The sequence below is a fragment of the Enhydra lutris genome, unplaced genomic scaffold (assembly GCF_002288905.1).
Source record: "Enhydra lutris kenyoni isolate GAN:26980312 unplaced genomic scaffold, ASM228890v2 scaffoldscaffold3, whole genome shotgun sequence".
Classification (NCBI taxonomy): Eukaryota; Metazoa; Chordata; class Mammalia; order Carnivora; family Mustelidae; genus Enhydra; species Enhydra lutris.
Window position 1 is genome coordinate 59,574,063 of NW_019154087.1, and position 12,608 is coordinate 59,586,670.

At 31.7% G+C, this 12,608-nt stretch overlaps 1 protein-coding gene across 1 annotated transcript in view; it reads right to left on the minus strand.

The window, feature by feature from the left end:
- The window catches only part of LOC111154598 (probable ATP-dependent RNA helicase DDX60), a 105,009-nt gene that overhangs the window by 82,233 nt on the left and 10,168 nt on the right, over window positions 1-12,608 (minus strand). Inside the window, exons 5-6 of the mRNA XM_022514277.1 lie at window positions 6,816-6,977; window positions 4,861-5,019 (exon numbers count right to left, since the gene is read on the minus strand). Of these exons, the coding sequence (XP_022369985.1) occupies window positions 4,861-5,019; window positions 6,816-6,977 (321 nt within the window). The remainder of the gene's footprint in view (window positions 1-4,860; window positions 5,020-6,815; window positions 6,978-12,608) is intronic.

Below are 12,608 nucleotides of genomic sequence, written 5' to 3' on the forward strand. Positions count from 1 at the left end.
GCAAAAAAGATCTTATTACGGGAGTATTTTTACCTGATAGAATTTAGGGAGTTAACGAATTTAGATCAGAAAATTATATTTTAATTTTTGCTAACTTGTAGCAAAAATGTTTATTTTCAGTAATAAACCCAGATGACATGCCATACTCCTATGCCTTAGCTGGGATTTAGCACCAGTAGAAATAACATATCTTCACATTACATTGCAAGTGCTACAAACATCTAGAGATACTGTTTATATTTACCATACATTGAAAGCATGGTAGTTATAGGACTGTCTAATGTAGTAACAAGTAAACACATATATTACTACATCACAAATGTGTGTTTTTAATATATTTTTTTAAGATTTTATTTATTTATCAGATAGAGATCACATGTAGGCAGAGAGGCAGGCAGAGAGAGAGGGGGGAAGCAGGCTCCCTGCTGAGCAGAAAGCCCCAGGACGCTGGGATCATGACCTGAGCTGAAGGCAGAGACTTTAACCCACTGAGCCAACCAGGTGCCCCTGTTTTTAATATTTAATAGCTATTTCAATGTAAATGATACCCTTATAATCCTAAATATCTTATTTTATGCATTTATATTATCCTGAGGAAGGGAGAATTCCCTTCATAGAATTCATCAGACAGCCATAGGAGACCCTAGAGGAAATAAAAAGGCAAGAAACCCTAAATGATTCTTCTTGGGTTGTTCTGATACCCTTGTTTGCTGAGAATGAAAAATTGAGAAGATAGGGACTTGGATGAAATTCTGATTTCATCTGACTCAACTTCAACTAACAGAGTGATCACAAGAAACACCAGCCAGGGAATGCAGAAGTAAGACAGGAAAGAAAAGAAACCAATAAAGGATACATTATCCAATCCATGACCACTGGGAACAACTGGAACTTAATTTCACTAGGGAATTCTAGGAGACAGTGTAGAATACATTTCTCAACTTATATACAAGGAAGCTGGGGTCTTCATCCACCAATTCCTCATCTGTCATTGGTGGAGGGCGTGAGAATTAATACTTCAGCATTTCAGATCAAGCAAATAAATCCTCCAGGTGTGGAGTTGCAGGCATTTATAGGAAGATGGAAAAGTAAGTGAGTGGTAGACTCAGACAAGAAAATATTAAGTGTATGCCACACTCCCTGATGAATAATTCCTTACTCCCACCTGTTGACCCATCCATCTAACTTTGTGTAATGATCATTCACACTTCTTTATTAATCATATCAGGACCTCAGTTCTGGATAGGACCTATCCAATAGAGTCCATTTGGTTTACCTCATGCAACCTTGTTTTCTCGTCTATCATTTTTACCATCTTCTTGTGAAGATACTAAAATCTCTTTTCCTTTTTACTTTTCCATAAAATTATGTAAATCTACTAATAGCTTTTTTGTGCCTAAATTATCATGTCCCTTTTTTCCTTTCTTGTGCTTATAGGCATATTGTTGAGACTACTAGAAAAAGAAAATCATGCAATAAAACATACTGATGCCACTATAATTGTTTTGTCAAAAACTTCAAATAAACCTTCCAAAGTGCTAGGTAGGACAGAGTGATATATAGTTTACCCCCCTATATATACCCCCTATATATATCTAGTATAGGGGGTATATAGATATATCTATATCGATATAGATATATATCTAGATATATAGATCGATAGATAGATATACTATAGATATATCTAGTATAGGGGGGTATATAGATATATCTAGATCGATCTAGATATATCTATATACCCCCCTATACTAGATATATCTATATTGATCTAGATATATCTATATACCCCCTATACTAGATATATCTAGATCGATCTAGATATATCTATATACCCCCATACTAGATATATCTAGATCGATCTAGATATATCTATATACCCCCTATACTAGATATATCTAGATCGATCTAGATATATCTATATACCGCCTATACTAGATATATCTAGATCGATCTAGATATATCTAGAGCGATCTAGATATATCTATATACCCCCTATACTAGATATATCTAGATCGATCTAGATATATCTATATACCCCCTATACTAGATATATATATATATCTAGTATACCCCCCTCAATATAGTTTGACCCCTAAGATCCTTGGTAAATATTTCCAAAATATTTCACCGTTCTTAAATTTCTGGGCTTGTTTCCTCACCACAGCATTCAGCATTTTGACTTTGATTCCTACTTCATAAAGAACCTTAAACCAGACACAGAAACAAAGTTATCTTACAATTTCCATCACAGCCAATGCCGCACCATTCTTTCTTTATTCTCTCCTATGAGAATGGCAATATCCCTCCCTCTGTATAAGAACACATGCTAGACCCCATCCCCTCTCACCTTACTTTCCCTGATTTTCATCCTATCCTCTCTTTTAATTTAAACATGCTGAGTCTTTGCCATTTTAAAAACATTCCTAATTGACCCACCTTCCTATCACATTTTATTCTGTCACTTTCTTTATTCTCAACTCCTTACATATAAACTTCTCTTCACCTTTATCTTCTCCCTTCCACTCACTACTGAATCCACTCTGCCATAGATTTTTGCTTCTAACATTTCCATTAATATTTCTCTTTTTAGAAAAATATTTTTAAATATTTCTCTTAATTACAATAAGCAGTGAGTCCTATGCCATTAAACCCAAAGTACTATTTTCAGTCCTCAACCTCCTATAGTTCTCCATGGCATTTGGTAGTATTAACCCACCTTTTGAAAAGCCCAGTTCCTTTGACCTTCACAATAGTCTATTCTCTAAGCTTTCAACACTATTTATCTAAGTACCTCCTTCTCAGTGTCCCTTGCCAGCGTCTCAATCTATTCCTAATCATTTTAAATTGGAGGATCTCAGGTCTCTGTCCTACGCCCTCTTGTCTTTCCAAAAATCATTTTATCCACTGCCTTGGCATAAATTAACATCCATTGCCTAGTGATTTCCAAATCTTGATCCCCAATTCATTCCACTCTGTTAAGCTTCAACCAGTATTTCAAATTGCCTACTAGATATCTCCATTTGAGTATTTCACTGGCACCTCAAACTCAGGTTTGAACTTGTGATCTTCCTCCACAACTATACTTCATACAATGGCATCATCCCCACAAATGCTCCAGCCAGAGATTTGAATCACTTGACTTCTCCCTTTCTCTCATGCCCATAGTTAACTTGTTAAATAATTGTTGAAATTGACTATTGGCATACATTCTTACTTACCATTTCCTTAGTCCCTAATATAATTAACACTTACATGAACTGAGGTAACAGTCACCTAACTGGTTTCCCTAAATCCAGTTTTGCCACTACAATGCACTCTCTGCATTGCAAGCCAAAGAAAAAAAATTTTTTTAAATGAAAGTGTCATTCATTTGCATGAAATCATTCAGTTGGTTCTCATTGTGCTTATGATCAAGTTAAATCTCTATTCTCTTTACAGGATCTATACTGTCCTTCCTATATGATTTGTCTCTTACCCATCTCTTCAGCTTTATCACTTTCCCATATTCTTTCTATTCCAGTTACACAAGTTGTGTTCCAGTTCCTTGATCATGCCATTCTCGGGGTGATCCCACATGCCGTTTCATCTCCTGTAATCCAGTATCCATCCTCTCTCCAACTTGCAAATCCTTCAAGATTTGCATTACTTCATTTCTCTTCATCTCTTAAAAGAAGCCATCCTTTTCTAACTGAATCGAATCTTTTTATTATCAGACTTTAAAGTATCTTATAATTCCTCCTTAATAATAATTTTAAAAATTTAACACTTGTCTTCCTGCAAAATGTAGCTTTATGAAAGTAATGGGGTGATGGGTAAATATATTCTTATTTTTCTCACTGTATCCTCAGTGGCTCTCACAATGTACATACATTAGATAAATATTTGTGGACTAGCTTACGAATTGATTGGTTCTAAAATACTTTCCTTGAACATTTTGACTGCAAGTATCAAGATTTTTTAAAATTTTGTGTTTAAATTTACCCACTAATCCCGCTTCTGAGCATGAAGTCTAAGTCAATATCCCCAAATTAAAGGAAAAGTCTTACACTCAAAGAACCTGGAAAATAGCAGCATTTATAATATAATAATTAAAATCTCTTATTATCTTATAATAGAAGAAAGGGTGAGTAAACTGTGGTATACCCATTAAAAAATAGTAGCCATTAAAAAATGAGGTTAACCAAGAGTATGAAAGAAAATTTAAAAATATGTGAAAAGAAAAATATTTACATATATATGTTCATATATAATATAATATATTCCAATGTAATATATGAATTGATTTGAATAGTGGGTCACCGGCTATTTCTTTTGTTTTTACTATTTTCCTAAAGTCTACAAATTTTCTCTAACTAACATCTATAATGGACAAAAATAACTAATACATTTATACCTTCAATTTCTCTCAAGAGCAGAACAAAATGGTCACAAATCTCTTATAATTAATGACACATAAACCTGATCTTGACCACAATTAGAAGGAAAGTAGGTTTTTTTGGTTTTGTTTTATTCTTAGATCGGATATATATCATGCTGTTTGTTATTACTACCAGAGTTTTTGAAATCAGGAAGAAATTGACTTAGGCCCTTAAATCTTTAAGGTCTCCAAACAGTTGACAATATCCCCTTATAAATGTTTTTCTCTTTTTTTTAATAGACTCTTTGTCCAGCATGGAGCCCAACATGAGGTTTGAACTCACAACCCTGAGATTATGACCTGAGCCAAGACCAAGTCAGATGCTTAACCAACTGAGCTACCCAGGTGCCCCCTTAAGAATCTATTTTTGAAGGTGACTGTGGTTTCTTTATACAAACAATGGAAACAAAAAAAATAAATAAACTAATAAGGAGCATATTTACCATTTCTAAGAAAGTGTGAATGTTCTTAGTCCAATGAGAAGTGATGAATCTAGTGCAGGCTCTTTGAGAAAGAGGTAAGTGGAGTAGGAAAACCACACTGAGACAATGCAGTTTACACAAATCTTCCATCTCTTGTAGAGCTAAGCAATTACTTTCCACCTGAGTAAAATAAAGAAGGTAAAATAGAGATCAGCAGACTATGAAATTGCATGATACACATGCAACACCACAAAGATCAGCAGCCACATTTTGCTTTGTTACATTCTTTATTCAATAAGGCTTTTGAGGTTTTTTTCTTCATACATAAATTTGACTGCATACAAAACACAGATGTCAGGTAAGGAGATGGGGAACTGCCAGCTCAATACTAGTTTACATAGAGAATTTTTTTAGTATTTTTAGTTAAGCTTAACTTTACATGAGCTGATCCAACAGTTAATGAAGTTATCTGTTCCTGTGGGAACAGGACTTTGCAAGGATGGAGCCATGCTTTAAATGTCCTATTCTGTCCAAAGCATTGTATTTTAGAAGTTACACTGAATACTATTAGAGTGAAGAAACCAGGACACATCTAAAAGAACTTATCCAATTTAAAAAAGGGTAAAGAAATGGGCATATTTAACATGATGGGACAAGGATCTCCTAGCCATCTTCAAATGTTTGCAGTGTTGTCAGTGAAACAAAACTATGATTTATTTCGGAGTGCCTCCACAGGGCCAAATAGGGTATAATGCCTAGAAGTTCCAGCAAGAAATACTTGGTTTGGTACCATTTTTGTGATAATAATTTAAAATGTCATATCTAATGACATAAAAGATGTTTTACTAAGAATGTATTCAAGTAGAACTATAATTAACAAAAAAAAGAATATATTCAAGTAGATATTGGAAAATCAAATATAAATGATGCTAGGTAAAAGGTAGTAAACCCTATTCATTTCTGAGAATGTACAAAAAGTTACAAAAGGCTTCATTTTACTTTAATAAAAATTCAGGCAAGAATCCCCCAGGAGTCAGATTGTATAACAAAATAGTATGTGTGCATGTGTGTGTGTATGTGTGTGCATATGAACACATATATATAGGGATGACTGTTTAGCAGGCCAGCAAACCCATACTGACCAACAGATTCTTAATGAACTCTATCAACCATAAAGAAGGTTAAGAGCTTTAGTATTTCCTCCAGCTAGGATGGCACTAAGACACTACAGCAAGAATGTTCTTTATAAAGACAGTTTGGTGTTACGGAATTTCAACAAGACAGATACAGGTTCAATCCTCATTCCACACCACAATTTAATTAAGGAATGTTACCTGGAGAACCATGAGTGACTGTGGACTCTGAGAAACAAACTGACGGTTTTAGGGGGCAGGGGGTTGGATGAGTGACCCTGGTGATGGGTATTAAGGAGGGCATGTATTGCATGGAGTGTTGTATTGCACTGGGTGTTATACATAAACAATGAATCTTGGAACACTACATCAAAAAGTAATGATGTACTGTATGGAGACTAACATAACACAATTAAAAAAAAAAATATTACCTGGACTTTCTGAACCTCAGGTGTTTCCATATGTGAAATGCAAATAAATACCTCTCTTAAAATGCTGTTGTGAGAATATAAGACACAAGGCATATAAAGAACACAGAACATTATAATGTAAGCTCTCATCAAAAGCTAATTTCCTTTCTTATTACCCCTTCTTCTAGATGATTGGATAAATTTGACTAAATGTGTACTGGGGGAAACGTCTGTATAGTAAAACACTAAATCATATAACAGCATCATAAATATTTCTGATAAGCAAATTCCAGGTTTTCCATCTTTTGGGAGAAATTTATATAAGTTGGGGAAATAAATAAAGTACCAAATGGAAGAAAAGGTAGATGAAAATCAGTAAAATTTCAAAAGTGGAAAGCAATGGTGTTTCCCAGTAAAGCTACAACAATCACACCTCTTGGATGTTAGTTTTCTCATCAGACGTAGTCTTCTTTCTGTTTTCTAAAAAGTGATGGTACATTCTCAAAGACAATGAGCATGAAGTAACACAAAGAACACGTCGAATGTCAGATCCTTCTGGCCAGAGTTGCTTAAGCTGAGAAATAGTTTCATGTGCCTGTGACAAAAGAAAACTGTAAATGTCAGGATATTTTAAAAATATTTTTATTCATAAGTAATCTTACTAGAAGAAATCATACAAAGATAGGTATGACTACATAAAACTATAAAATTTCTGTTAAAAATGATAAAATTTTAAGATGGGAAGATACATGTTTTAGTAAAATTAAAATGTAACTATGTAAAGAGCTGTAAATTATTGTAAATTATTATAAATCAATAATAAAACATCTTGGCCTTTAATAAGACATGAGCAGATAATTCACAGAAGAAATATAAATATTAACAAAATAGAAAAAATATTTGAACTCTCTCTCTAGTAATATGTGAACAATTAAATAGCATATTTTTATTTACAAATTAATAAATATTAGAATATTCTAATGATAACAGCACTGGAAATCAAGTGATGTGTCATTTCTCTTATGCTTTGCTAGAGATAGGTATATTTAGCAACACATATGATTACTATTAAATATATTGATACTTTGTGACTGTCTATTCAAGTTCTATGTATCCAGGCTAGGTAAATAACACAAACTGTGTACCAAGATTTATGCACCAAGATGTTCATATAGAATTATTTTTAGAAATCAATTCTCAGATAATTTAGGTGTTTAGCATTAGGGAAATATTATGCATCAAGTAAAAATAAAATATGTGAAGAATTTTCAATGACTCAAATACATGTGGTGTGCAAGAAACACAACTTAAATAAAGTGACTCAGAAGGACTAAAAATAAAGGGTTGGATAAAAGTATACCAGGCAAATGGTGGGGGAGGAGAGAAGAGAGGCTAGCAATTTTTACAGCAGTATAGGGAGAATTCAAGTTCAAAAGCACTAAATGTTAAAAAAAAAGAAAGAAAGAAAGAAAGAAAGGGGCACTAAATGTGAAAAAGAAAAGCACTCTTTTATTCTAAAAGCCATCCATAATGGCGACAGAACCTTTATGAATGATTCATCTTATATGAATAATTATGCAACATATAATGTCATAACTGACTTTATGATACAAAAATTACAGGAGATTAAAGGAGCTATATTTATAAACATATTATTAATAACAGAATTTAATACACTACTTTCATTACAAGAGAAATCAAGTAGACAAAAAATAAGATGACTTAAAAGAATAATCAATAGTGTAGATCCTATGAATTAAACTCTGGTGATACAGAATATGTATTCCTCTTAAGTGCCCCCAGCACATCCATAAAAATTGGTCATATGTTAAGTCAAAAAGAAAACATCAGTAACTTCCATAGTGTAGAAACACTACAAACAGCTCTCTGATCAAAATATAATAAAGGTAGAATTTAGTTTCTTTAAAAAAGGCACAAAGACCCTTCAATCTAAAGCTTAAAAACATTTTTTACAAAGCTACTTATAAGTGAAAAGGAAATACAAATACAATTTATAAAAATGATAATAAAAACACTACATATCATAATTAATGGGATAAATTAAAAGCAGTGACCAAAACAAAATTCATTGTATTAAACATATTTAACAATAAATATTAAAGAATAAAAAAATGAGTTTAATTCTCAGCTCCAAAAAGAAAATCTAAAAAAGAAAAACAAACTGGACTAAAGGGAAGTAAAAGAGGTGAAAAATAAAGATAAAAGTTAGCAAAATTAAGAAGAGAAAATTGGTAGATATATCTAATTAATAAATCAGAATTCCAGGGATTTTTTAAAAAACTTTAAAAAACAGACAATCCATCAGCAAATTTGATCATTAATAAATAGAAATAAAAAGTGAGCAGAATAAAAATGTAAAGAAAAATAACTACTAAAATAGAAACAATTTTTACAAAGTCATATGCCTTACTTTGTAAACTTCTATGCAAATAAATTTGAAATGTAAATAAATGGATAACTTCATTATAAGGATTAATTATAAAAATCGACCCCACTGGAGTTACTAAGCTTAAATAAACCAATTTCTATAGGACAAATAGAGAAAATTAAGAAACTGCCCCACAAAAAATCACCAGTTCCATATGGCTTTATAGAGAAATTCTATTTTAATCTTTAAAAACCACATAATCCCAGTGATCCATAAATTATTTTGGAATACTTAAAAGAAAAAGAAAATATTCTAATCTTTTTTTATGAAGCATCAATGACACTGATACACAACCAAATAATTATAGTGCACAGAAAGAAAACTATAGAAAAGCATCACTCACGCATACTGATGTAAAAATTCTAAACAAAATATTAGCAACCAGAACCCACACCACATCAAGAAAATAATACATGATCAAATGGGATTTATTCCAGGAACAGATTTGCTTCAATATTTAAAAATCTATTATATCAAAATACCATATTAATAAAGCTAATATTTAAAAATCATAATTGTATCTATACTTTCAATACACATTCATGATAAAAACACTTAAAAAATCCAAGTTGAGGGATACAATCTTAACATCAGAATGAATACACATATATGCCAAAACACTAGAGACATTCCCACTAAGATTAGGAAAAAGGCAAAAATGCTCACTATATCTGCTACTATCCACTATTGTACCAAGTTTGTTACCTAAAGCACCTAGACAAGAAAAGGTAATTTCAGGCATAGGAATGGATAAAGAAGATTTAATACTATCACTGTTCACAGATTATATGATAGTATATGTGGATAACCCCAAAGAATAATTAATTAAAAAATTAAAATACCAATGAGACATCAGCACATAGAATTGACACAAAAATCGATAGACTTCATATGTATAAACAACAAAGGATCAAAGAACACAATAGTAGATAAAATCTTGGAATAAGAGCAAAATTTACTTAATAACAGCAAAACATTAAATGCTTAGGAAGAAAATTTAAAAAGAAATATACAAAACATATAAGAGAAAATTTTTTGACTCACAAAAATAGATTTGAACAAACGTAAAAACACCCCTTCTTCTTGCATGAAATAAGTCAACATTATAAAAATGCCAATTCTCTCCAGTTTAACTTATAAGTTCAATATACTCCAACAAAAATAACAAGATTTTTTTTAACTTAGACAAGTTGATAACAAAAGTTCAGATAGAAAAATAAAAATGCAAAATGAATGTAAGAGAAGAACTATACCTGGAAAACCCAGCTAAACAATACATTAAAAATGTATTGCGGGTAGTATTAAATAGTATTAAATATACTATTATATATTAGTATTAGTATATATAAATATTATATATTTATATAATATATAATATAATATATATAATATAATAATATAATTTTGTTTTTGTTTTTAAGAGCACTTTATTATTGTTCTTAAGGCTACTTTTAAGTATAAAAAAAAGATGGCCTGCCAAACCTTTTTTTTTTTCTTCTTCTTCTTCCAGGAAAAACAGGCCACAGAGAATGGTATATTACAGATTTACAAACATGGAGAGAAAACAGTCAGAACGCACTGCGACGGCGTGGCTCTGTGAAGAACTCACTGTGCTCCTCCCAAGGCCAGGGAGTGTGTCCTTTCCCAGTGAAATGTTTGGTTTTCTGCTTCCCTGTGTGCCCGGGGCCCCTCTAGGGGCCCGTCTATCCCAAATAGGTCAATGCCGGGCGCCGACAGGGCACTGCCGGAGGAGCCCGCCCTTCCCAGAGCCCGCCATACATTTTTAATGTATTATAAATACATTAGTATTTATAATAGTATTAAAAATATATAATATTTTATATATTATATATATAATAAATATATATAAATCTATATATACTATAATATATAAAATATTATAAAATATTATAGTATATATATTTTATATATTATATAAATATTCTACATTTATATAGAAATAGTATTAAAAATACTAATAAGTCTTTCTAATCAAAAGAGTATAAAATTTGTAAATAAACCAGAGGAACAGAGTGGAAAGTCCAGATTTATTTCCAAAAACATATAGAAATTTAATAAATGTTTCATCTGAAATCACTGAGATAAAAATGGACTTTCTAATAAATGTTACTGAGCATCCCTTTGAAAAAATAAAAATTATATCTATACCTCACACTATCTATAAGAATGAATTACAAATAGATTAAGAATCTAAGTTTTTAAAAATTTTAAGTATAGGAAGAAACCACAGGCAAATCCTCTTTCATGTATGTATGTAGGCCAAGTCTTTCTGACTATGACTCAAAGTCTAGAGGCAACAACACAACAAAAAAATTAATAAATTTGACATTAAAAATTTTAAAAATGTACACAACAAAAAATCATAAAGTAAAAACCAACTAAGTTGGAAGAAAATATTCATAATATATATCACAAAGTGCTAATATCTGTAATATAGAGAGAAGACTTAAAATTGAAAGATAAAAAAATGATATAATCCTTCTAGAATGAAAATGAACAAAACCTAAGTAAGCAACATATACATTTACCTTTTTTATGTTTATTATTATTTATTATTCTTAGTCATATTACTTTGCAGAGAGATTTACAACTCTCAAAATACTTTCATTGTCTCCATAAAACTAAACAATTTCAAATCCTTTTAACAAAGAAACAGTTTACAGCATAACATTTTTTTTAATTTTTTTAAAAGATTTTTATTTATTTGTTTGACACAGAAAGAGAGATCACAAGTAGGCAGAGAGGCAGGCAGAAAAAGAGGGGGAAGCAGGCTCTGGCTGAGCAGAGAGCCCGATGCAGGGCTCGATCTCAGGACCCTAGGATCATGCCCGAGCTGAAGGCAGAGGCTTAAACCACTGAGCCACCCAGGTGCCCCAGCAGCATAACATTATTAAGTGATGATAATACCTTAACTTTATATATATTTATCATCCTATTTTTTCTATTTAATTTTATTTTTTCAGTGTTCCAAGATTCATTCTTTTTTGCACCACACCCAGTGCTCCAGGCAATACGTGCCCTCTTTAATACCCACCATCAGGCTCACCTAAGCCCCCACACCCCTCCCCTCCAAAACCCTCAGTTTATTTCTCAGAGTCCAGTCTCTCATGGTTCATCTCTATCTTTTGACTCATCGATTCCATTTTTAAAATCTACTCTGAAGCTATAACTCCAATAATAAAAAAATTGCATATGTTACAAATGATTATTTATTACAGCATTGATTATAATTGCAAAATGTTAAAAGTAAGTATAAATTGCATAATAGAAAACTGGTTAAACAAATTACAGTACATCCACATGAGGGAGTGCTATGCAGCTATATAACATAATGAAGAAGATATCTATAAATTGTTTTAAAATGATTGCTAAATATGCTGTTAAGTATAAAAAGAAAGGTACTGAAAATATCTATATATATGATCCTTTATTTAAGAAAGAAGATATAAGAAAATACACACATCTGCTTTTTTGTACAAAAAATAATAACAATAATAATACAAGAAAGATAAACTTGAAACTAAAGAGACAAATCACTTACGAAAAGTATTTAGGAAAGGGGTAACTGTAGAGGAGAATGGGATCAGAGCAGCAGGGATAAGAACAAAGTATCACTTCTTTGAACCTATCTTTTTGTATATCTCTGATTCTTAGAATCATAAGTATGCTTCTTACACCTTTCACATACCCTCCAAAATAAACAGATAATTAAAAACAAACTGTAAATGGGTGGCAGGGACCCAAAGTGAAATACAA